This window comes from Cricetulus griseus, chromosome 4 (genome assembly GCF_003668045.3).
Source record: "Cricetulus griseus strain 17A/GY chromosome 4, alternate assembly CriGri-PICRH-1.0, whole genome shotgun sequence".
NCBI classification, from domain to species: Eukaryota; Metazoa; Chordata; class Mammalia; order Rodentia; family Cricetidae; genus Cricetulus; species Cricetulus griseus.
This window is the reverse complement of record NC_048597.1, coordinates 95,941,540-95,968,825: the sequence shown is the minus strand read 5'-3', so window position 1 is coordinate 95,968,825 and position 27,286 is coordinate 95,941,540. Positions and strand designations below refer to the sequence as shown.

Genomic DNA, 27,286 nt, shown 5'->3' with positions numbered 1-27,286 from the left:
GATGCAAATGATGTGTCAATTTATATAAAGATGAACTTGGGCAGCCTTAGATTTGGGTATCCAAGAGGGAAGGGGATTGTCCCTGGAACCACTGCCCCGCCCCACCCCCTCAGCGGGGAGGGCAAACTCTCATAGCAGAAACAACATCAGTGCCTACCAAAACACAAAATAAAGTTACTCAGATAATTAACCACCATTCACTGACTTACCTAAGTGGAAATGCGTTGTTAGGCATAATTAGCAAGCTCATGCATAAAAACATTAATTGCTTGTTCAAGAAGATGAGATGAAAAGGCAAGACAAGAAAAGATTTAGTGCTTGAATAGCATCTAAAGGATACTCTATCAAACCTTTCTAAAAGTGTTAATGGAAAGAATGAAAATATATTACTGATTAAAAAGTCTCACCTTTGGAAATTTGGAGGGAACTGACTGCATACTAGAAAAACTGAGTCAGTGTGTGACTACCAGAATGCTACAGTTTAGGCCATAAATGTCTCTTTTAAAAGGCCATGTGCCGAAAGCTTGGTCATCACACTGTGGCACTTCTAGGATGTGGTGGCACCTTTGTAGGTAGGGCCTAGTGAGTGGAGGTGAGGTCACATGACCCTAAAAGGGATATTGAGATACAAGTCCCTCCCTCTTTTTGCTTCCAGCCACCGAGAGGTGATGAGGCCTCACTGCGTGTGTTCACCTCCCACCATGGTGCACTGCGCCACCACAGGCCCAAAGCACAGCAGAGACCACGATCTGAAAGAATCTCAGAAGACCATTTGCTCTAATAAACCGTTTCCCACTTTCCTTGGCAAAAAGTTTCAGATTTTGGAGTATTCAGTTTGGCGGGTTTTTTGCTTTTTTGTTGTTGTTATTGGGTTTTTTGTTTTTTGTTTTTTTTTTTTTTTTTTTTGATTAGGGATGTTCAACCTGTAATCACAGCACAGCTCTAATTAGAAGCTCAGACTTGACACCTAAAAACAGTTTCCAATTCCCCACCTCCTATCAGCACCAAAAATAAACACACCCAACACTGCCACTCAGATCTATGCTGATCATTGGGCCAGGTCATGGGGTGACCTTCAATCAACAACAACAACAACAACACACATACATACACACACACACACACACACACACACACACACACACACACACACACACACACCAATTAGTTTAAAACCACCAATTCATAAATACAAATAAATAAATAAACAGGCAAACATTGTTCTTGGTGTTGTTGACAATAAATCAGATTCTTGTTCTTAGTAAACTGATTCAGTTTATACTCTGATTATACAGTGAGGTGTGACTGAGTCCTTGGATGTATACAGTAAGAATTTGACATATGTGTGAGCGAAAGATGAGTGTCACAGAGGGAAGCACATGGACACAACCAGCTGTTTATGGTTCCATCCCAGGCTTGGCCCTACACAGAGCCCCAGCTGCCCCATCTCCATGTCTTTTCGTATTCTGAGGACAAAATGACAGGGTCTGTGTTTCCTCCTGGAGGAAACTGTCATACTGAGGGACAACCTCTCAAGGCCACCATTTGCAGCTCTAACTTCAGAAATGTTCTGAGAGGCAAGGATAGACAGAGCTTGGTAAATAAATGACCCACTTTTGTGCAAACGATTATTACTCAAAGACAGCTGCATCATTAGCTCTTTCTATGGCTGTAAATAATTAAAGCCATCATGTCAATTTCAGACCGCCTTACTATAATTCTCCATCCCAAACCCAAGCTGAAGAAGCACAGTTCTACTTACAGTTCCGAATGTTATTCCAGTCAGTTCTGGTGAAGAAGGGGTGGCAGCAGAGACCCTCAAACTTCACTCTCTCTTTCTGGCCACACAGCAAACTCTGAATCAGGTCTAGTAACTCACTGCTCACTTTGGGGTCATCCGGAAACTTCAAAAAACGCTATTCAAAAAAAAATTTTTTTTTAAATTATGTCTTTAGCAGTGATTCAGTTTATATCCTGAAGTAAAGAGAGAATTTCTCATACATGTAAGTTCTTTTCATTCTTTTTTTTTTTTAATAGTTTTGTGCCCTCATAACTTCAGACCAAAGGCATGTTCCTGAAATAAGTGGCCTGCACACATCAATAGACCTAGTTCTTTTGTTGGGGTTCAATGTCCTTCGTGGCTTGACCCATGCTTCCCTCTCCCCTCTAATCTCACGCCCCCATCTCTCTCTCTCTGTTGTCCAACGGTGGCAGACTATTTCAAGCTCCCTGTCCCTATTTCAACATCTCATGCTGTTCTCTCGGCCTAGAACTCCCTCGACCAGCCACCTCCCCTCGAGCCCCCAGCTTTCCCTGCCTGCTTTCCTGTCTGACATTCCCTTCAGATGCTCCCTCTATACTCCACCTTTTCCTGCTTGTTTTTGGTTTTTTGAAACAGGGTTATCATATAGCTCAACTCAAACTCAGAATGGAGCCAAGGATCCACCTGCTTCCACCCACCCACCCAAGGTATGTTTCGCTTTTGTTGGAACTGATGTGCTCTGGTTTCTGAGGGATGGTGGGGAGAGAAGGTGAAGATGCCCACCCCACCCCCTGCCCTGGCTCATCACTGCTGACCTGGTACCAAGTACAGTTCTGCCAAACCTGAATTCCTGAATGAGCAGACTGAAATGGAGGATGGAAATGAGCTCCAAGAGTTATCTAGAGAGAAATTTCAACTCAAGAGAAGCCTCAGTAACAGTGTTTGTACATTTAAAAAAAATATGCATCAACCATTCCAGGAAAATGAAAATTGGATGAGATACAAAATCAGAGGGAATGAGGCCTCTTTTCTCCTTGAAGCTAAAACTAAAAAACGGGTTCATCATGTCCTTTAGAAAAGGGTTTAATGGAGTGCAAGTATACTTATTAGAAAGTGGTTTTAATTCTACTCTATATGTATGTGTATGTATACACATTCGTACGTTGCTTCAGTTCTAACTTAATCTGCTCACTTCCTCCCCTCCTGGGAATCATGAGCTTCAGAGCTGGACGGCCTGCGATGTTTCGGGCCATTCACTCAGCCCATCCTGTCTGGTTTCTTCATCAGCCTGTGAGGTGGACATACCTACTTCCCCAGGTTGCTTGAAAAAGAAGGGAGCCAATAAGTATCTCACTGATTCCAAGGCTCACACTTATGCACAGTTAACCAACAGTGAACTCAAGATACACTTCACACTCAATAAACACACAGAATTAAGATGGCAGCTGTTTTCCCTTTTTAGTGCTACCAAAAATGCCAAGGTACCCTAATGATGGCTGACAGCTTCGATGCAGAGAGCTGCCTTGAAGTGTGCTGGTGGCGCTTTACCCTTCAAATTCTAAGGTGCCTTCACCTGGAAGTTCATGATGTTGTTGAAGGTGCGGGCGGAGGTTCCCTCGGTGAATGGGGTTTTCCCGTAAACCATCTCATAGGCGACCACTCCCACTGACCACCAGTCACACTCCAGGCCATAGGTGCCCCTTTGGTCCTCGTTCATCACGGTCAACACCTCGGGAGCCATGTAGTCTGGGGTCCCAATGGGGAGTTTGGCATCCACCTAGAGACCCGTAAATAAAATGAACACAGCACACGCTCAGTTACCCACAAAGTGCCAACACCTACATCGGAGGCCAATCGATTTGCCAATGATTACCATCCGCCCAGGCACTTACACACTTACACCTTCTGTCAAGTGGCAGGCCATCAGGAAATGCCAATGGTTTGCTAACTTTTAAAAGGGGAGGGAGGCATAATACAAACCAAACGCAAATGGATAGGGTTTGCTTACATTTCATTACACACTAAGTGAAGATGGATTTCCCAGTACCAGTTACTGATACAACAGAACTTCTTGCCAGGACTAAGGGACTGAACCCATGGCCTTATAAAAGATAAACAAGTACTCCATCCCCACCCAAGCTCCAGCTCCAACTTGATAGGACATCTATTTCTTTTTTTTTTAATGAATTCTTTTTTAAATAATTTATTTAAGGCTGGAGAGATGGCTCAGCCATTAAAGGCTAGGTGCACAACCAAAAATAACTCATTTATTTTATGTGCATTGGTATAAAGGTGTCAAATCCCCTGCAACTGGAGTTACAGACAGTTGTGAGCTGCCATCTGGGTGCTGGGAATTGAACACAGGTCCTCTGCAAGAGCAGCCAGTGCTCTTAACCACTGAGCCATCTCTCTAGCCCCCCACCCCCACCCCGATAGAACTTCTTCTACTCAAAAACAAATATACATATATATATATATATGAATGGCAAAGTTGGGCTGGATAGATGACTCAGTTGGTAAAGTGCTATGCAAGCATGAAGACCTAAGTTCAAATCCCCAAACCCACATAAAAAAAAAAAAATTGAATGTGGAAGTGCACCTATAATCCCAGCACTGGTAAAGCTCATATAAGGGGACCCCAGGGACTTGCTCCTGGCCAGGCTAGTCAAATGGTGAACCCCAGGTTCAATGAGAGACCCTCCTTCAAAATACAAAGTGGAGAGTAGTAAGGAGAAACCCTGTGTTGACCTCTGGCCCCCACGTCCATGCACATACATATGCAAGCACATGCAGAGAGAGAAAGAGAGAGAGAGAGAGAGAGAGAGAGAGAGAGAGAGAGAAAGAGAGAAGAAACAGCAAAGGCTAAACATGGATTTACGATATAAGATCAATCTATTAATGAAAAACTGGAGTCTAGCTGGCAACACAAAAATAGCATGAAGTCAGGCTACATCTCAAGTCTGGGGGAAAAAAATGGAAGATGGCCTGGGGATCTATTTCCTACTGCAGGGTACAGTGTGCTGAGTATCCCACCTGGGCTGCTGTTAATGAGGTCACCTTTCTCATTTCCTCCCATGGTCCCCTCACTGTGCAGAAACCAGGTCCCTCCAACCCACCACCACCAGAGCACTGCCCTTGGCAAAGGCAGACCAGGACACTGCAGGAAGTCTTCCAACACAGCCAAAGCATATTCCACGACAAGGTCCGTCCTCATCTCCTAAGAGTTTCTGTTTTAGTGTTTAATGCCTTTGTTTCTTGAAATGATGCTGATCAAAGATTAGACCCCCTGGCCCTCACTAAGCAATCCAGCCCCTTTGATCTTCAAAACTATTTTTCAAGTTTTACTGAGCATGAAATGGGATGGTCTGAGGATACCTGTCTATCTTCCTGCCCATCAGAGCAGAGGGGGCCTGACTTCAGAGAGCAGTCTTGACCGATGCCCTGTCACCCACAGTGTTTATGGCCTTCCCATGGTCAGCAGCTAGATAGTGCAAAAAAATTCATCATCAAAGATTTAAAAAGTGTCTTGGTGGAACCCAAAGACCTAAGGATATGGCCATACTCCCTCAAGGGTGGACCTTAAGTCAAGAAAGCAGAATTAAACTGGGAGTAGTAGTGTAAGAGTTCTGCTTGAGGCCAACCAGGGCTTGTATAATAAGACCTGCTGAAGAGGAGGAGGAAAAGAAGAGGAGGAGGAAGATGGGGAGGACAAGGAGGAAGAGGATGAGGAAGACAAGAAGGATAAGGGGGACTAGTAGGATAAGAAGGAGGAGGAGAACAAGGGCAAGGATGAGGAGGAGGAGGAGGACAAAGAGGAGGAAGAGGAGGAGAAGGAGGAGGAGGAAGACAGGCAGGACAAGTAGGAGGATGAGAGGAGGAGGAGGAAGAAGAGAACAATGGCAAGTTTGCTTTGATGTGATTTCAAAGTTTTGAGAGAAGGGGGATGTTTAGAGCTGGGCACTACAAAGCCCCCTCCCCATGGGGTCAGGTGAGGCTCTTAGCCATGACATCAAGCTTGTCCATCCTCCTACCCAAGAAGTGAGATTTTTCCCTGTAATTCTCCCATGCCCTCGAATTTATTCTCTACTTAAATATGTATGTTTCTATATGAACATATAAAACATTCCTGTGATTATCTCATTCCTCTTTGTCACATGTATATATGATAGGATATCAGAATATTCCTATAGCTTTCACACTCTTTCTCTAAGTATTTACGGACACACATACACACGCATACATATAGAACAGGTATACTGAAATCATTCCTGGAAATCTCCCATTTCCTCTCCTTCAACCCCTCTCCTCACGCCCACAATCTCTTGTAGGTTTTCCTGGCCCCCAACCCAGAAAACAGGTTGACACTGGCACTTCCGACATTGAGCAACAGCATTTCATGACAAGGACCCATTTGAGAACACTCACGAGTCACAGCATGTGAGAAACACCAGGCAGGCCTGTGCTGGAGGCAACAGTAAAGCACAGAGGGCAACACTGAGTCCAGACAGAGGCACAAGGTGACTCATCCCCAAATCCAAGAGTAGTTGGCACTGGACAAAGGCCTTGATGGCAGCAGTGTGTGCCCTGGTGATTCAATGCCTAATTATCCGGCAAGCACGGTAACTGCACAGTTGTTCAAAGAACATCACTTGCTGTTGTTAGGGTCTATTTTACTGCTACATGGTGTGTTCTAGAATATTCTGCCCTCCTTGTTTGCAGCTGACGGGACATGATCACTTGTTTGTAACCAACGAGCTAAACCTGACTTAGCCAAGTTTATTAGGATGACCCTATCAGAGGGTATGAGCTGTCAACACCTCATTTCAACACTAATGACCAGAGTCAGATAATAATCCTGCACCTATTCTCATAATAGAAGTATATTAGCGTTTCTACATATTATACTTATTTCTGTCCATGCTAGAAAGCTATGAAAGCAAATCTGCATGCTGGCACAGTCTCAGTGGGTGCAACTTCAACCTTGTGTTTATCAGCCTTTAACAAAGGTTTTTAAAGATTTCCAAGTTCCCATTAGTCACTGACCTCCAAGCATCACATGGTCTCACAGGTGATCATAAGGGCTTCCCCACATGCTTTCACTCTTCTCTGACAGAAGCTCAGCAGCTAACCTGGGTGAGATATTCAAAGTGACCTAGGCACCCTACGGGCCCACAAAGAGCACCTTCTGACAGGGTTCCAGGCATTACTCAGCTTTAGTTTAATTCTCACACTGCTTACAGGGAAAATGAAACCAGTGCAGCAGGAGACACAGGAGCAAGGGGCAGAAATGTCTGTCAGGTTTTAGGGAGAAAGGGAAGATAAAGGAAAAGGAAGGGAGCAGATTGGGGAGAAGCAAAGTAACTGGAAATTCAGCAGATTCTTTTGAAAATAAAATGGCCAGGTGATGGAGGCGCACGCCAATAATCCCAGCACTCAAGAAGCAGAGACTGGTGGATTTCGGAGTTCAAGGCCAGCCTGGTCTACAGAGCAAGTTCCAGGACAGCCTGGGCTTCACAGAGAAACCCTGCCTATGGATGGATGGATGGATGGATGGATGGATGGATGGATGGATGAATGGATGGATGATTAGGTGAAGAGCGGTGGAGAGATAGCTCTATGGTTAAGACACGTGATGATCCTGCAGGATTGAGTTTGATTTCTAGCACCCACATTAGGAGGTTCACAACCACTTGTAACCTCGCTCTGGGGGAATCCAGCTCCCTCTCCTGGACTCTGCCGGAGCTGCACTCACATATGCACATCGCCACACACATACACAGAATTTTAAAATAAAATCTGGGAGGGAAATTATTCTGCTCTTTCTCTCAAACCACCGCCGTAAAAGGCTATTTAAACAACTTCCCCTCCTAGTGCTCACACAGGCACACACACACACACACACACACACACCTGCAGAAGTAGGTGGATATTTTTGTTTCTCTAAGTTCTGGCTTGAGGGCTGGGAAAACCTACATTACCAGAGTGTGGGCCTGACAGAAGGGGTGGAGAGAGAAGGGAGGGCAGAGACACAGGAGTGATTTCTGTATATCTATATTATATGCGCATGTGTGTCTATAAATACACAAGAGAGAGAATAGGAAAATCACGGGGAATGGAAGAAATCTTTGCTCCTACATAAATCTGAAAAGAATTTTTGCCTCTGGGTCTCCAGATCCTCAGGAGGTGACTAGTATGCATACTCTACTCTCTTTACAAGCCCATTGCAACTAGTTTCCCCGAAAGCCAGAAGAGATGGGTTAGCTGTTGGCCCTTCGCTGAGATTCTAAAAGGGAAGTAGGTCTAAGTCACATGGAGGGTCATAAGTCACTGGGCACACGGTCTTGCTGATTAAGGTAAAATGCACGTAAACTGCCTTCTGAATAAGAAGCCAGAGATAAAAGAAAGAAAAGGAAAAGAAAAGAAAAGACGGGGAAAAAACCTCAACTCATGGAAGATCATAGACATCCAGAATACAAGGGAATGAAGGAGGTTGGCTGACTTAGGAGTAGCACACAGGAAGCTCAGCAAAAATGCACTGGGGGAGTCCATCTGTGCATGTGTGAGTACAGGCCACAGGACAACTTGGGTATCTTCAATCACTTTCCACCTTTCTTTATTTTTGTTATATTCATGTGGGAGGTGCACCCACACACACACATACACACACACAAAAACATACCACAGCGCTGAGGGTGTGAAGGTCATAGGACAACCTGAAGTACTCCCCTTCATCCCAATGGGTCCTAAGGATGGAACTCAGATATGACAGCAAACACCCTTATCTGCTGAGTCATCGTGCCAGCCCTCCACCTTGATTTTTGAGCCAAGATCTTTCACTGAACCTGGCACTGCTTCAATTTGGCTGGCTGACAACCAATCCTGGAGAACTATCTGTCCCAGCCTCCCCAGCTCTGGGATTTCATGTGGGATTGAACTCCAGGCTTCATGCTTACCTGACACACCCTTTACCAAATTAGCCATCTCCACAGCCCACAGATTGTGTTTTTATAGTATAGTTAAAGTACAGAAAACAAGCAGAACCTACATTAGGCCTATGAGGCACCCTATCCAACAGAAACACTTCCAGCTGTCTGCTCACGATTAATCAAAAAAACAAAGCAATTTCGAGTCCTAGATCCATACTTGCTCTGGATTGAAAATTGCTTCTCTTCTACAATAAAAACCTTTACATTTCAGACACTGCTAGAGGGGGTGGGGTGATGGCTCGGTGGGTAAAGTGTAAGCCAAAGGACCCTAATTCTAGGTCCAGAATCCACTAAAGCCAAACATTCCTACCGTGAGACTAGGGGTGGAAACAGGAGAGTCCCCAGGAACCCACAGGCCAGCCAGCCTCGAGACAACCAAGAGATCCCAGATCCCAGAAAACAAGGAAGACACTGAGTGACGCTGGAGGTTATCCTGACTTCCACATGTGCATTCACAAGCACACACACTCTTGCACTCACAAACGCGCGCGAGCACACGCGCGCACACACACACACACACACACACACACACACACACACACACACACACAGACATGAGACAAAACACTAAAAACATATTAAACTTGTCCTCATCTGCTTTCCACACTCTGGCCCTAAAAGCACAGGGAGGAGAGCAGCACAGTGCTCCCACGTGAGTCTGATCACCGACTTCTGAACCAAAATGAACCCGAGCATCTCCCGCCTGGAGTGAAGGTTCCTACAATTAGAACTCAAGAAGGTGTTTTGAAGCACCAGATGAAAATTTGAAGAATGCTCTAAAGAGAGTCACTACAGCTGGCTGCAGGGTCAGGGATTTACATTTTTTTTAGACAAGAGCTCACTATGGAGCCCCAGCTAGTCCAGAACTCACTATGTAGACCAGGCTGGTCTCTAACTCACAGAGATCCTCCTGCATCTGCTTCCTGGGTGCTGGCATTAATGCCTAAATCACCATTCTCAGCTCAGAAGCCTTACTCTTCATTGCTCTTTATTTATGGAACAGAGATGATAAATCATAATCTTCTTTTTCCCGTAGGCTATTCTTACTGCAGACACATTTTTGCCAACTCTAATTATTTCCCTGATGCTTTTTAATCTACAGTCACCATTCTTTTTTTGGTTTTTCTTAACAGGGTTTCTCTCTGTAGCTTTGGAGCCTATGCTAGCACTTGCTCTGGAGACCAGGCTGGCCTCGAACTCACAGAGAACCGCCTGCCTCTGCCTCCTGAGTGCTGGGATTAAAGGCGTGCACCACCAATGCCCGACTCAGTCACTATTCTTAACTCATGGTAGTTTTCTTCCCTCCACCCCTGGGTATTCTGGGAGACATTTGGGGCTGTCATAACTGAGTGGAGGGTGGTGTTTGGATCTAGTGAGTAGAAATCAAGGATCCAGTTAAACATCCAATAATGCACAGCACAGCTCCCCACAACAAACACTTGTCCAAACTCAAATGGCAATGGCAAAAGGTTACACTGTCAGAGTATAAACCTATACTATATTTTTTTCTAAGCACATTAGTTTATAACTGTCACTAATATAATCTGAGTTTCTGAACCCTATAAAAGCTTTATGCTATTTGATTTATCCCCTGTGCATTACTTCACTAAATTCAATCCATGTCTGAGCTTTCATTTCTTTTCTTTTCTTTCTTTTTTGTTTTTTGTTTTGTTTTGTTTTGTTGTTTGTTTGTTTTTCAAGACAGGGTTTCTCTTTGTAGCTTTGTAGACCAGGCTGGCCTCAAACTCATTGAGATCCACCTGCTGCCTCTGCTTCCCCTAATGCTGGGAATAAAGACGTATGCCACCACTGCCTGGCTTTTGTATCTATTTCTAAGTTATACATGACTGGGGTGGGAAGGAAGCAAAGGTGCCACAGACGCAACTCACGGTCTCATCCCATGCAAAGTGCCTTCTTGACTGCTGAGCTAGACCCTCAACAACCATTAATTTTTATTTTTTATTTATTTGGGGGGTGCATTACAAGACAAATTTTTCTGTGTAGCTCTGGCTTCCATGTGAGCCCCAGGATCGAACTCAGTTTATCAGAACTGACAAGGAGTGCCTTAACACATCCTGAACTATTGCACCAGCCCCTGGTTACACAATTCTTAATAAATAATCACCTGAGGGGTCTGGAAAAATGGCTCAACTGTTAGCATTTGCTGTTCTTCTAGAAGACCCAAGTTTGAGTCCCAGCACCTATGCCAGGCAGCCACAACATCCTGTAACTTCAGCTTGGGGGAGAGGGCAATCTGTCTGTCACCCTCTTCTGGCCTCCTCAGGCGCACACACACAGGTGACATATTCACAAGGACACAGACACAAATAAAACTAGTAAAAATAAATCCTCAAAAAAATTAAATAAATAAATAGAACCCAAATGAGGGAAAAAGTAATGCTGGAGTTGAGTTCCGACTGCATCGAGATTCTGTTTTTCTAACAGCCTAAATGCCAAGTAAGTTACCTCAAGAAGTTCTCGGGGCTGCAGAACACACAGGCCGGATTCCAAAGTGCACAGAGTTAACGCAGCTCTAAGCCCTTTCCTAATATCAACCTAATAATATCCACCTTTCCCAGAGGAATCTGGGGATGAAAAAGTAATTTTACATATTGTCCTTCATATAAAGGACTTAAGTCTCAGGCCTAGGAGGCATTCTGAAGAGTACTTTCTCCAGCCTCCAATTTTATGCATTTTAAGTAGAATCTTTGTCTTCTGGAGAAAGGATGAACAGCCAAGTTCCCTAGGATTTGCCTGAGTCACCAAGTGGCTCACTAGTGAAATCGGGCTTACCGCTTAAGTCGACTTTCCCCTCAGACTAAACCTTTCTACATAGCTGACCTTGAAATTCACATTTTAGGATGAGCCAACTTTATTAGAGGATTTTACGTTCTTTATCTTTGTAACTTGGTCATCTTTCTCAAGAGTAGCCTCACTGTTGATCTGTTCCTCTCCTGGCTTCCTAACCAGCACAGGGAACACAATTTAATTTTTACCCAAAGTCCAAGACTTGAAAATGGCCCTTTGAATATTAGCTCTTGACACTTCAAGATATTTAGTTTAAATTCTCCAGTGACTAATTGCAATTTTGCTACATATGGAGAGCAGTTAAGAAAAAGAAGGTCACGTATCATCAAAATATTTTAAAGTAAACCTAGGTGATGTAAGAGAAAACAGTCTCTGGAAGAGGTAAGGGGAAAGAAAATGAACATTTCCCCTTTTTTTGTTTAGTGAAAATATAGCAATACTCAGTTGGCAGGGTACTAGTGAGTATAACAAAAGGGCACCACTATCTGGGGGACATCTCTGCAGCCCTACCCTGCCCCCACTCCGAAAGTGTCAAACACTGACAGCTGAGGCTCTAAAATGTCACCCACCACTGCTGCCTGGCATCCACCAAATCCACAGGGCCACAGAATGTTCTGCAGGGCAACCCCTGCCTCCCCCAAGCTGGCTCATGCTGTTTGCTAATCACCTTATTTGAATTCATTTTAGTAGCTGATCCAAAATCCACCAGCTTGATGTGTCCTGTCCGGTCGATGAGGATGTTCTCCGGCTTGATGTCTCTGTAAGAAAGTCAAGGCCTTACATTAGCATTGTCTTTGTGCCAATCAACAAACCTTGGGCTTCAATTCAGCGAAAAATCCAAGCTCATGTATTATGCTATGCAGACCTTCCCCACTGTTGATAGGAATGATTAGCACCCATCTTGGAAAGTTAATTTTTTTAAAGGAGAGGGAGAAAAAGCAAATGTGATGCTATCAGATGATTGTTTCTACCAGAGGCTCACATTTTTATATTTCAAAAACTAAGACCAAAAAAACCTAAAGAACTCACCAAGGTCACAAAGTGCACAAATTCTGCATCCCCACTATATTATATGATCTATATCTGCTATCTCTGTATATGACTCTGAGGTAAAGAAAGGATGTGAAGAGACACCTGAGGACAGAGACTTCTGCAGAACATCTTTGCAACTTATTAACGCTGGTGGTAAAAAGTGCTACCTACATGCGGACCTTGAGTGGCCTGCAAAGGCTTGGACCTCAGTGATGGAGTTATCATCTGTATACATGCTTCTCTTATTGGTTAATGAATAAAACACTGTTCGGCCAATGAGGCAGGAAGACAGGCAGGACTAGGAGACAAGGAGAATTCTGGGAAAGTTGGCAGAGGGAGCTCGCCAGAATAGCCATGTAGGCCACCAAAGGAGTAACAGGTTCTGACCCTTCTTCAGTAAGATAAGACCATGTAGAAATACTTAGATTAATAGAAATGGGTTAATAATTAAGATAGGGCTAGCCAAGAAGAAGCCCTAGTCATTGGCCAACAGTTTTCATAATTAATATAGCATCTCCGTGTGCTTATTTGGGGCCAAACGGCTACGGGAATCTCTAGCAACAACTCAGTGTGACACAGCAGGGAGACAGTGGAACCTGCGAGAAGTAGGACCTAGTGGAGTAGTGTCAGGTCACTTCTCATAGATGAGAAAGCAACTTAGGACAGAAAAGTCGCCTTCATTCCCTGCTGCAGAGGTTTGAGTCCACGGTTAGGCGGCTTTGTTGCTTTGAGCCTGAAGAGGACTGAGGATCACGGCATCAGGCATGTTACAAAACAAAGTAGCTCACTCTGTGGTGACAATAGAGCCACCAGAGAACAGGGACAAGGTGTACATTTCAAATGCGTCCTCCAGGGATCGACTTCCTCCATCCAGCCCTACCTCCCAGTTACCAGAACCCAATAAAACACCCGACAAAGTATGACTCCCTCAATATATTAACCCATTAGTGATATCAGAGCCCTCGTGACCTGATTGCTTCAAGCAACCAAGACATACGAGCCGTGAAGGTAAATTTCAGATTCAAACCATCCGTGGGACCTGTCTCCTCCCATCTCTCTTCGTGTCTTGGCTAAAGGTGAGTGTTACTGCTCTACTATAGGCTTCTGCAATACGTCCAAAGCAACAGAACAAAGGAACCAATGGAGCTTGCAAATCAGTGAGCCAACAGAGACCTTTTCTCCAATTACCTGTGAGTATTTGGTACAGTGAAGGAAACTGATTAACAGCTTTTGTTAATTACCATCTTTTGTTCCCAGGATGTGCCAGTCCCTCTACCGGTCAGTTTTCCTACCATAGAACCCAAAGGGCCCCCCCCCAAAAAAAAAGGGAGTTTCTGATCCTACTGGCTACATCTGATAGCCAGATCTTACCAGCAAACAGGCACATTGCAATTCTAGCTCTATTCCAGGGTTGAATGGGCATGCTAAGATGCCAGCCATTTTGGAAAGCTTTAGGCCAATCACAGGCCAGGCTGGCTAGATGAAGATTTCTTCTGACTCCAAAGTTAACTCAGTCACTCATTACTGTGCAGGTACCCGTGCATGATTCGGGAAAGTTCTCAGTACCTTCCTACGAGTCCCACTTACCGATGCACATATCCCATCTGATGCACACTGTGAACAGCCAAAATCAGCTCAGCAAGGTAAAACTGAATCATGTTTTCGTCTAATTGGTCCTCATATCGATTCAGAAGTGACAGTAAATCCCCTCCAGGCTGATATTCCATAACCTGCAAAGAATGCCAAAGTTATCCATTTTTCACACACCCCAAATAGGGAATACCTCAAGTGACCCCTCAAACACCACCTAACAATGTTGTAACCACGAAGCCTGTAGAACGCAATGATAATGTGTGACACGTCTCCTAAGATATAGGATAAGGTCTTTGCCCTATAGAAATTGCATGCATGACCCAGGAGAATGCAAGGGATGCAAGAACAGCCAGACACCGTGCATGATGCTTGCAAGGCAAGGCTGAGAAATTGAATTAAATCCACCTCCTCCCACACCCACCCAAGTCGACGCCCCAGACATTCCCTGGGATCAGGTACACCGCATAGATGGATATTCCTGGAGGGCAACAATCGCGCTAACATTCATTTTGCATTCCCCTCAGCACACAGCAGAATATAGGAGACGTTCGGTAAATGCAATACAATTCTTCCCTTTTACAGTCAGCGTGGAAGGCAGTCAGTGATCTCGATTAAAAATTTAACAATGAATATATACCCTTTGGCCTAGCTATTCCACTCTGAACAATTTACTTTATTGGTACTTACAATTCATAGATAAAAACAGATAAATAAATAGATTCTCTACTGGATGGTTTTTATAACAAGGGAAATATACTTGGGAATCATCCAAAGGCCCATGCATAAGAAACCAGCTAAATCATGATACCTGTAAATCATGGGCTATGTCTCAGATATTAAAAACACACGATTCCAGCTATTCATGCCATTGTGGAAAGCTGTCCATATCACAGAAGGTGGCATTCTGTACAGGATAAAGAATAACCTGCCTTTTCAATCAGAAAAAAATTACATTTCTGATGTATATGAAAAATAAAACAGTGATATGACAGACTTTAAAGATTCCCTCATGGAAGGCCGCACCCTCCCTAGGGAGCAGAAAGGGGATGGGATTGGGGGGGGGGGAGTCAGTGTGGATCAGGGGATGAGGGGAGGGAAAGGAAACTGGGATTGACATGTAAATGAAGCTTGTTTCTAATTTAAGTTTTAAAAAAAATAAAAAAAATCAGAATATATAGCTAAAATGCTTGATAAGAAAAGAGGCCAGGCAGTTGTGGTGGTGCATGCCTTTAATCCCAGCACTTGGGAGTCTGAAGCAAATGGATCTTTGAGTTTGAAGTCAGCCTGGTCTACAGATCGAGCTCCAGGACAGCCAGGGAATCCCTGTACAGGGAAACCCTGTCTCAAAAAACAAAACAAACAACAACGACAAAAGAAAAAACAGAAAAACTAGAAGAGAAAAGAAAATTCCAGGCAAGGAGTGAAAAACATCAATGTAAGCATGTGTGTGTGTGTGTGTGTGTGTGTGTGTGTGTGTGTGTGTGTGTGTGTGTGTGTGTGCTCACAATATACACTCATAAGCATTTGTACATGTGTGAATGTTGGTACATTTAGCCTGCATGACACACAGTGGATATCAGAGGACAACAACAGGTGTCAGTCCTTGACTCCAATCTTGTCAGGGTCTCTGTGGTTTGCCAGCATAGAGCCAGGCAAACTGGCTCTCTGTGTCTAGACACTCTCCTGCCTCAGCCTCCCACCTCCCTGCAGGAGCACTGGGCCTGCTGTGCTCACACTGAACCTGGGGATGCTCACACTGGGCCTGCTGGTGCTCACACAGGGCCTGCTGGTGTTCACACACTACATAGGAATCTGGCTTACACTGGTGCTGGAGCTTTGAACTCAGGCCCTCACAGTTGCACACCAAGCACTTTTTATCCACTTTGCTAAGTCCCCAACCCTCCTTCATCTTTTCTTATGATAACCAGATGTAAAAATTTCTGAGTCAGCACATCACCTGGAGGCCAATCAGCTTGGTCTGACTCACCTGGTGACTTCACTTTTCAAACTTTCATGGTCTTCCCCTGGAAACTCCAGGTAAGACTAATCCACTTGCAATACTGTGTGAGGACCTGGCTTGGTGCCTGGAGCTGACTTGAGACCCATTCTTCCGTCCCCTCCCCTTCCCTCACTTCGTGGTTCTTTTCTGGCTGGAGAGAAGCTAGGACCCACTTGAGCTGTGGCAGCAATTGTTCCCCTGGGAGTTCTCCTGCCCTTTGCTCTAATGTCCACTTTGTTGGCCAGTGCCAGCCTGTGTCCGACCCTTTCCAGAAAAGACATTTTTTCAAATGCACTTCTGTCAAGAAACACTAAATCCTCTGTGATGGTTCATCTTAACTGTCAACTTGATTGCACTTACGATCACCATGGAAACACACCTGGGGGGGGGGGTGTTCCAGAAAGGTTTGACTGAAGAGAAAAGAGCCACCTCAAATGTGGCTGGGGTCCCAGGCTGAATACAATGAGAACAAGAGCTGAGCTCCCGAGTTCATCTCTAGGTTCCTGACTTCAGATACGGTATGAGGCCCCACCCCACCCCTTCAGCCACACCTTCCCTGCCATGCAGGACAGTCAAGATGAAATAAAGCCTTCCTCCCTTCTGTGGCTTCTTGCCAAGGATCTTTATCAGACAGCCTAATCAAACCTCATGAGTCACGGCAATGACTGCATCCCAGTAGCCAGCTCTGGGATGTGAATTCTGTTACCCTTCCACCTGCTGTTTGCCTTTCCTGTCATCTTGGGGGGGGGGGAGCTCTAGGTAAGTATGATGGCTAAGCACCATTGACAACACCTGGGAAGAGGGACCCTCAAATGAAGGACCCATCACACCTCCATTGTGCCCCACACAAGGCTAGTGGGCATGTCCGTGGGGCATAATTTTGATTCCCAGCTACTGTGCGTGGTACCATCCCTAAGCAGGCAGGCCTGGGCTGTGGAAGGAAGGTAGCTGGATATCAGCCTGAGGCCAAGCAACCAAAAGGCATTCCTGCTTCGACTCCTGCTTGAGTTCCCTTCAGTGATGGACTGTGACCTGAAACCATTAGATGAAATATAGCTTTTCCTCCCCCAGGTGCTTTTGGTTTGATGTGTTTATCACAGCAACTGAGTGCTAACTAGAACAAGTCAGATGGAGAGCCTCTGTACAGGTCCCCAGAGGCCCCAGGCTGGTCTTGGTTTGTGGTGTTTATCAAAGCAACAGAGCGCCAAGTAGAACAAGCCAGATGAAGAGTCTCAGAACAGGTCCCCAGAGGCCCCAGGCATGGTCCTCCTAAAGCCTTCAGGAAGTCCACCCAGCACCAGGCCAGCCTGGAGCCAGATACCTTCAGGAAAGTCAGGGACTAGAACATCCTCTCATAGCCCTGAAACTGACCCGTTCACACAGCTCATGTTCTGCACATACTGGACTCCTGCCCTGGGAGAGCAAGATGCCATTCTGTACCACAGTTGCTCAGAGTGAACTGATTCACCAGCAAGTACGACACCGAGAAGGGGTAAAACTATTTCCTCCAAATTCGCAGCACAGTTGACGACGATGACGTCAGCTACTCACCTCAGCCCTAGAGAAGCCCACAGGAGCCACCTGGCTTGCTAGAGCTCACCCACTCATTCCAACCTGGTTCTCCACAGGCCTGGGGATGTGGGTGAATGTTAATTTGTAAGTCTGCTTTAAATACATATTGCCATTAAAAGGGTCTTAAACAGCAAAAGGAAATTCACAGATAATAGCAGACGCACTCATACTTTCAGAACGCAAAGGGTTTAAAAATAAGAACAATGCATATTTATGGTGACGCATCACTGTTACAGACTTCCTCAGGCTCTGCTATGTGAGAACCAGAATGGCTTCTAAGTTTAAGGCTGAGAAAGTCAAAACTACGGCAACCGTTGGCAACTTTGGTGAGCTCACATATCAACTCCTGAAGATTCTTCTGTTCAGTAGGACCAGTAGAAATTTTCCAGAAAACCAGCATTTCTTACAAATGAACAAAGACATGTGTTCTTCACTCCTGTTTTCGAGATGGCCACCCAAACTAGATTCATCTTTTCTGAGGGTCAAATGACCTCCCATGTCTGCAGAAGCCAAGGATTGATTGAAAAAACAAGCCACAAAAATTACAACAGCTGCTAGCCTGTACACTCCACGACTCAGAGCCAAAATAGACACCCCAAATGACAAACATCTGAGTAGGATGGATCTTTATCAGAGAGCCTAATCAAACCTCATGAGCCAACAGTCCCCAATTAGCATACTAAAATCTCCAACTGCAAAATACAGAACGGCTCTGGGCATCCAGAGTCACTCCGAAGAGCCCGAGACACTCTCCACAGCCCAAGAATACACTACAGCATGTAGGTCTCATTGGAATACATGGAGCCCACAGAAGAGACAGTTTGTCCACAGGGAAGACAGTTTGTGTGGAATACAACCCAAGTTTAATCAATTACCATTCTGTTTAACTTAAAGAGATGATAAAGAATCGGGACTTGGAGTCTTTCACAAACACCTGGGACTGTAAAAGATGGTGCCCTGCCAAGAGGCTGACAAGATCCTCATCAAATGTCACAAACTATGAGTCTTAACCTAACTCTTAACCACTCTTAACTTCAAACTTGCAATCCTCCTGCCTCAGTCTCCTGAGTCCTGGGCTTGTGGGCATGCATTACCAAACCCAGCTGAGGAAAGCACTTTCCCAAACTATTTATTATATTACTTATTATTGTTGTATATGTGTATGGGAGTATATGTAAAGGTCAGAGGACAACATTGTAGACTTGGTTCTCTCCTCCCAACTTTACATGGTTTCTCAGGGATTGAAGTCAAGTCCATCAGCTTTGCAGGACAAGTGCCTTACTGGCTGAACCATCTCACTGGCTGAGTCACCTCACCCAGGGAATGCATTTTTAAGGAGTGGTTCTGGTGCTGCTCACCCAGCACTACGCTGGGACCATTATTGATGATGCTGCACAACCAATTCGTTTTCCTAATCCAGTCAGATCCAAAGTTCCTGAATCACTATGCCCTTGAATGGACCTTGGCTCGAATACAGCCATCACTTCTGCTTACATCTTTTACAGAGACTTCTCAGAGGCTTTCTGAACATCGAGACAAGATCACAGACAATAAAAGGGCTGGAAAATAACCAGACTGTTGGCATTGAAACAATGATCTTCTACCCTTGCAAGGACCGAGACATCTCCTACACAGAGGATAGGCGTATTTCATCCAAGTGAGGAAATCACCAAATCACAGCAATCAAAAGCTGAGGAGAAGAGACAGTGAGAAAGAGCCCTTCGGCAAAATGGGCCTAAACGATGTGCCACCCCACTGATGGCAGAGGCTGCAAAGCAGATGACAGACAGCCTGGCTTGGAGCTGCAGAAGGACTTGCTCTTACAAAGGCTCTCTGGCCGACAGAGACAGACCCTTCTACGGCAGCAGCTGCAAATGGTAATTAAAGGGCAGATCTTACTCATGTTTAGTTTGGAAGGATCGGATGCTTCTCTGTTGGATTTTCCATCTATACTCCCAGGACTGCAGCGGCAATTTCCACTCATTGTGCCGAAGTCAAAATGAAGGACAAATGTGTCTATGGGAATGTGTGTGCATATGGGTGGGGGGTATGCATATTTAATAGTTATTTAGTATTTTTATAGTTTGAATGTGTCCTCAAAAGTCCACATGTTGGGGTTAGTGACATAGCGCATCAGGAATGGGCAGCTGGCACCTGGTCTGAGGACCTGAGTTCATTCTCTGGAATCCACATGGTGGATGGTGAGAACTCACTCCCAAAAGTGTTCTCTGACCTCTATAGGTATGTAAGCATGTCAGGGTACACACAGTACACACACATACACACACACACACACACACACACACACACACACACACACACACACACACACATCACATGATGGGGTTGGAGAGATGGCTTAAAGCACTGGAAGGGGGTAAAGCACTTGCTGTATACATGAGGACCAGTTTAGATCCCATAATCCATGGAAATGCTAGATGGGAGTGGCAGGGCCTGCCTGCAATTCCAACATTTGGAAGGCAGAATCAAGGGATCCACAGAGCAAGCTGGCAAACTCTGGGTTCAACTGAAAAACCTTGCCTCAATGAATAAAGTATAGTTTGATGAAGGAAGATTCCCCACATCACCCTTGGACATCCACATGAATGCACACATGTCTACATACAACCACATACATGTGTGCCCACACACATACAAACATACATATGCATAGGGAAAAATGTTTACAGGTTGGCTATTGAACCCCAAATTTATATGATGATGCTATTTGGAGGTAGCCTTTGGTGGGTAATTAGGGTTAGATAAAGACATACTGTGTGTAAGTGTGATGATAGCATTAGCGGCTTTATAAGGAGAGGCAGAGACTCACATTGTGACTGTCTTAGCATGTGACTCTCCACCATGCTATCATGGATGACGAGATGCCAACCTAATGCCGGTGATACACTCTTGGAGTTCCCAGCCTCTAAATTCAAGAACCAAATCAACTTCTAGTCCTCACAAAGGTTGTCTCAAGAACTTTGTTATAGCACTAGCAAGTTATGGACTAAGCCAAGTTCAACTCTACTTTGCACAGAGCATCAGCAGAGATATGTTGTACAAGCCACCTCTCAGAAATGTCACCTTAAAATGCTTACACACACAGCTGGGCGTTGGTGGTGCATGCCTTTTAATCCCAGCACTCAGGAGGCAGAGGCAGGAGGACCTCTGTGAGTTCAAGGCCAGCCTGGTCTACAAGAGCTAGTTCCAGGACAGCCTCCAAAGACACAGAGAAACTCTTGTCTTGAAAAACCAAGGAAGAAAGAAAGAGAGAGAGAGAGAGAGAGAGAGAAATGCTTACACACTCAGTGTGCACCATGAGACAATGTAATGGTGCCCATGGCGTCACAGTGTGCTCTGCCCAGTGTTTCTGAACTTCGCCATCAGGGAGGATGAGACTCCTCTAAGCAAAGTGGCCCCTGACAGAGACCTTTGATTTCTTTTCTGGAAGGGCAAGGTAACCTCTAGAAGATGAGAGAAGGCCTTCATCTCTGAAGGTCTGAATTCCAGCCCAATTCAGCCATCTATTAAAATAATAAAAATTGCCTAGCACTCAGGAGGCAGAAGCAGACCAATCTCTGGTCTACAGAGGAAGCTCCAGGACAGCCAGAGATACACTGAGAAAACAAAACAAACGAACAAAAAAAAAAAAAAAAAAAAAAAAAAACCTTTTAGAGCCCTGGATCACACTGAGCAAGAAACAGTACACTCAACCAAGTAACTGAGGACGTGAATTAGGGAAGGGCCACTGACAAAAGGTGCAGGTCAGTTTGAAGGAAATAAACACAGAATGATGGAGTACCCCAAGGCTGACAGCGTAAGGGAAAAGGGCCCATTCCTGGGCCTCAAACCATGAGAGATTGCAGATGTGTACATTGTTACTGGATAGATAAGGAAGAAGCAAGTCAGAAACCAGAGGCCTGGGGCTAAAAGGCAACAGTTCTCCAGCAGCACATGGAAGTGTGTGAGAAATACAGAATGGGGTACCCGAGCAGCCAGACTTCCTGAATCCAAGACTCTGGGGGTGGAGACAAATTGAGGCCATGCAATTAAACCCCGGCTCCTAACAAGGACAGAACTCTGAATGCACTTTCTTGAAATACGCCTTAGATCCTGAACATAGAACTGTTTCAAACTCAAAGAACCCCGATGGCAGTAACACACGCAGGCAACTGAATTGGAGCCAAAAAGAGGAATTACTATCTTATTCACCAATGGGAAAACTCAAGCTGAAAGAGGCAACCACTCTGGAAGATGCAACAAGGAACAGCAAGAGAACAAGAATGGGTCTTCTAAGCGCCAGGTTCTCTGATGGGCAGCGGCCTCCTAAACCCTGGCTGCCAGGGATGCAACATGCAAACAGACACTCATAGCCAAGATATCAAAACAGCACATGTCTCATTGTCAAAGCCATCATAAGCTACCACATCATACTAGGTAAAACAATAGCACTGCCTTCATTAACTCCCTCCTGACTCAAGGCATCCCCAAAGGCCCTGGGGTCAGAGGCACAAACGGCTCATTTCCAAATTGCTCCTACAAAGAAAGAAAATGTTATCCACAGAATTGCAGGGGTGTGTGTGTATTGGAGATTGAGAGAATATGAAAAACTAACCTCCAACCGCACAACAAAACCAGGATTCCACCAGAAGTCATCCTGGATGCAGGTATACAGAAGGTGGAGCTAGGAACCCGAGGACCATTGACTATTCCCCCAAACCCACCCTTCTATTTATTCTTCCACAGTGCAATGATCAGACTTATCTGCCAACTTGATTGGAATGAGAAGCACCTGGGAGACAGTAGTAGCACAATGTCTGGATATACCGGTGAGGGTATTTCCAGGGAGAGTTAACCAAGCAGAGAGACCAACCCTGAATATAAGTGATAGTATATACAAGCTGGGAGTCCTGATGGAAAGGAGGCAGGCCAGGGGCACAGGTCTTCTGTCTCTCTCCCTCTCTCTCTGCTTCCTGGCAGCCCTAATAAGCTGCCCTTCTCATCTATACCCTCCCTGCCATGATGGACTGAGAAGCTAAAACTGTGGGATGAAATAAATTCTTTCTCCTTTAAATAGTTCCCCCATGAATTTGGTTACAGAAAAGAAAAGCCGGCAGTAAGGATTTTTAGCAACTAGACAGCATGTGGCCATGTCTCCCGAGCAGGGGAGATATTCGGTCTAAATTCTGGCTACAAGAGCATGAGAGGAAATAATTTCACACATAATTCTGTGTGGAGGGAATTTTCTTTCTCTAAATGTCTCTCTTCTCTTACCATCCAGTTGGGACAAGGATATCAATAGCAATCACATGAAAGACAGCCCCCTAAGAGGCAGAGGGGCCACAATGTGGAAGGGACCTGGGTTCTAAACCAATACATACAACCAAGCAAGCCCCCCACCAGCATGAACTGTTGGGCTCTTTGTTACCACAACTAGTATCTCTCTATATGCAACTGGGGGGAAAATCATTTGAGAGGAACAGAGAGAAGAAAATGTAAAGTCACAAAACAGAAAGGTTGTGGTGATATCTTGTTTATACTCTAACAACTAAAGCTTTCCTGAAGATCAGAGGGCTAACCATAGAGCTCTGGAGGTCTGTACAAACAGACAGGAAGTGAGATGGATGGGAGGAGACATAGGAAGTTGGTCTCTTCAGTCACATTGTCAAGGTGAGAGCTCTAGTGGCTGGCTGCTGTGCTTCTCTTATCTTTCAGCTTTCACCCTTAATATCTAACTCTGGGCTTTTATTATTAAGACCTATTAGAACTCATGTCACAGAGGTTCAGAGCTTCAAGTTCATTCTGAGAGCCAGGGCAGCCTAAAGAAGTCCCTCGGCCTGAAAGATATCAATACAAAGGATTTTGCAAAAGAATTCAGACACCACACAACATTTTCATTGTAGAAATCAACATCTTTGTGGAAAGGCACTGGTGAAGGTTTCTGTCACGAAACATGCAACAGATTATTTTCATGAGCCACATCAACAAAGCTCTGCTTCCATGTAATCTGCCAGGATTACATCCTAACCTTGATTGGTGGAAACCAGAGACTAGGATGAATTCTTGTTACCTCTGCTGTGAACCGGAAAATGGCAAGCCATGCTCAATGGGATGTCACTGCAAAGAAGTATTTTTTAAGCACCAAAATTCAAAACATCCCAAGTTCAAATTCCTCACAGTACTCCAAATTTTGGGAGGAAGAAAAAGAAAGGAAAAAAATCTCATTTAGGCTTGTCTTGAATTGCATACTTTAGTCTAAACTCCTAATATGAAATGATTTGGGTAAATCTGTGTGTAAATCTGAATTCTGTGGGAACAATCATCCATCCAGTGAATATATCTTAGGCATATACTTAGTAAACATCTACCAGGAGCATCAAGACATAATCGCTCCCATTAGGAAGGGGACTCACCCTGACTCATGGGCATGGGGGTATAGGCTGCAGAAGAAATGGTCTCCTGTCCCAGGAGCAGAAGGCCCAGGAGGGATTTCTGGAAAAAACAAACAAAAAAATCTGATCCCAACCTAGAGAGAGAAAAAGTCAGACCAACAGAGAAAGAAGGAACAGGGAGGTGAGAGGCAAGGTCGAAAGCAAAGGAAGTCCTGGGGCAAAGGAGATATGAAGGAGAAACTTGGAGGGATGGGCTTGAAAGGCCATGTGGCTAGCCTGAATTAACCTATTAGAACTCATGTCACAGAGGTTCAGAGCTTCAAGTTCAATCTGAGAGCCAGGGCAGCCTAAAGAAGTCCTGTTGGGGAGGTATAGGGAGGAGAGATGGGGTTGTGACAGCAGGATGACTTGGTAGCACAGTGTGGAAGACCTGGGGGAAAGGCGGGATGGATGGCCGGTAGGTTAACAGAGAAATGTATGTAAATGGAAACCAGTGTGGGGACAGAGAAAAGAGATGGTCAAGCAACAGGTACAAGAGGCAGGATTTTGTTTTGTTTTTAAATAACTAAAATATACCTGCAATTATCCTGCCCTAGAATTACAAATTAGTGTTCAACTTCAGGAGGAGCAAGCCATAGAGGTGCCCAGGGGACACAGTGGAAGTATTTCAGTGATTGATGAAGCCACTTATGTTGCTGTAGAATGCAATTCTAGATTCAGAAACTTTCTGATTTGGGAAAGAAAAAAATAATTTATGCTTTCTTTCATACAACCTCAGTAGTCTGGGACATGACCTCAGATGTTGACAGGGTTAAGGACATGCATGGCTCAGGTGGCCAAATTCTTGCGTTGCAAGTGTAAGGACCTGAGTTTGGTCCCCAAATCCACAAAAGGATGCTGGATGCTGGATGCTGGATGCTGGATGCTGGATGCTGGATGCTGGATGCTGGATGCTGGATGCCGGATGCTGGGTGTGGCAGCACTCGCCTGTAACCCCAGTGCTAGAGAGGCAGATGGGAGGATACCTATGGCTCGATGGCCAGCTGGCCTAATCTAATCACTGCGGCCAATAAGAGAGTCTATCTTAGAGGAAGTGGATGGCTTTCCTGAGGATTAAAACCTAAGGTTATTCAATGGCCTCCAAATCCCAGCCCACACAACACACATATATAGCTTTTTTTTTTTTTTTTAAGGAGGGGATGGGAAGATGGCTATCACTAAAGTGCTTGCTGTACAAACATAAGGACCTGAAATCAGATGCCCAGACCCAAGGAAAAGCCATGCACTTTAGCACACAGCTTGACTTCAGCACCAGGGAGACAGAAGAATCTTTGATGGGCAACACCAGTAAGAGATCCTGAAAAGCTTCTGTAAGGCAAAGGACACAGTCAGTAAGACAAAACGACTGCCCACAGAATGGGAAAAGATCTTCACCAACCCCACATCACAGAGGGCTGATTTGCAAAATATACAAGGAGCTCAAGAAGCTAGCCACCAAAACACCAAACAATGAAATTAAAAAGTGGGGTGCAGAACTAAACAGAATTTTCAACAGAGGAATCTGAAATGGCTGAAAGACACTTAAGAAAGTGCTCAAAATCCTTGGCCATCAGAGAAATGCAACTCAAAACAACTCTGAGATACCACCTCACACCTGTCAGAATGGCTAAAATAAAAAAATACCAATGACAACCTATGCTGGAGAGGATGTGGAGAAGAAGGAACACTCCTCCATTGCTGGTGGGAGTGTGAACTTGTAAGACCACTCTGGAAATCAGTATGGCAGTTGCTCAGAAAAATGGGAATCAATCTACCTCAAGATCCAGCCATTCCTCTCTTGGGTATATACCCAAATAGTGCATGTTCATACAACAAGGACATATGTTCAACCATGTTCATAGCAGCATTGTTTGTAATAGCCAGAACCTGGAAGCAACCTAGATGCCCCTCAACTGAAGAATGGATTGAGAAAATGTGGTACATTTATACAATGGAGTACTACTCAGCAGAAAAAAGCAATGGAATCTTGAAATTCACAGGCAAATGGATGGAACTAGAAGAAACCATCCTGAGTGAGGTAACCCAGTCACAAAAAGACAAACATGGTATGTACTCACTCATATATGAATTTTAGACATAGAGCAAAGGTTTACCAGCCTATAATCCTCTTCACCAAAGAAACTAGGAAACATGAAGGACTCTAAGGGACAAACAGACCCCAGGAATGGGAAGTGGCATGAATTCCTGAGCTAATTGGGAACATGAGGGTAGGGGAGAGGGTGCTGCCACAATAAGAGCAGGAGAAGAGGAGTAGAGGAGAGGAAATGGAGGAGCAGATATATTGAGTTGGGGGAAGAATAGAAGAGAGAGAGCAGGATGAGAGGGAGCCACTATAGGTCCAAGAAGAGATCTGGAACTAGGGAGATCTTCAGAGACCTACAAGGATGACACGATCTGACAATTCAGGCAATGGAGGAGAGGATAACCTAAAAGCCCTTCCCCTAAAATGAGATTGATGACTACTCTTTATGCCATCCTAGAGCCCTCATTCAGTGGCTGATGGAAGCAGAGACAGACATCCACAGAAATACACTGAGCTGAAATCTGGAATTTAGTTGAAGAGAGGGAGAAATGAAGATCGAAGGAATCTGTACCAGGTTGGAGAAACCCACAAAAACAGTTGGCCTGAACAAGGGAGAGCACATCAACCCCAGATGCTATCCAGGAGGCCAGTACAAGACTGATCCAGACTCCTGAACATGGATGCCAATAAGGAGGCCTCTGCACTCCAAGGAGCCTCTGGAAGTGGATTAGCATTTTTCCCTGGTGTAAGAAGGGACTTTGAGAGCCTATCCCACGTGAAGGGTTACACTCTGGCCCTGGACACATGGGGAAGGGCCCAGGCCCACCACAGGAAGATTTGGTAGACTTTGCAGAGCCCCCATTGAGGGCCCTACCCTGCCTGGGGAGTGGTAGGTGGATGGGGTGGGGGGTAGGTTGGGGGTGGAGGTGGAGGGATGGGGATGAGGGGAGGGAGAAGGGACTCACATGTGAAACAAGCTTGTTCCCTAACTTGAATTAATAAAAAAAAAAAAAAGAGAAAGAAAAAAAAGAGAGAGAGAGAGAGAGAGAGATCCTGTCT

General features: G+C 44.9%; 1 protein-coding gene across 11 annotated transcripts in view; it reads right to left on the bottom strand.

Annotated features, from left to right (window-relative positions):
- The window catches only part of Cit (citron rho-interacting serine/threonine kinase), a 175,323-nt gene that overhangs the window by 122,403 nt on the left and 25,634 nt on the right, over positions 1-27,286 (bottom strand). For all 11 annotated transcript variants that reach the window (XM_027414197.2, XM_027414198.2, XM_035443253.1 and 8 more), the window contains exons 6-9: positions 14,176-14,318; positions 12,224-12,314; positions 3,336-3,539; positions 1,763-1,916 (exon numbers count right to left, since the gene is read on the bottom strand). In XM_027414197.2, coding sequence (XP_027269998.1) covers positions 1,763-1,916; positions 3,336-3,539; positions 12,224-12,314; positions 14,176-14,318 — 592 coding nt within the window. The remainder of the gene's footprint in view (positions 1-1,762; positions 1,917-3,335; positions 3,540-12,223; positions 12,315-14,175; positions 14,319-27,286) is intronic.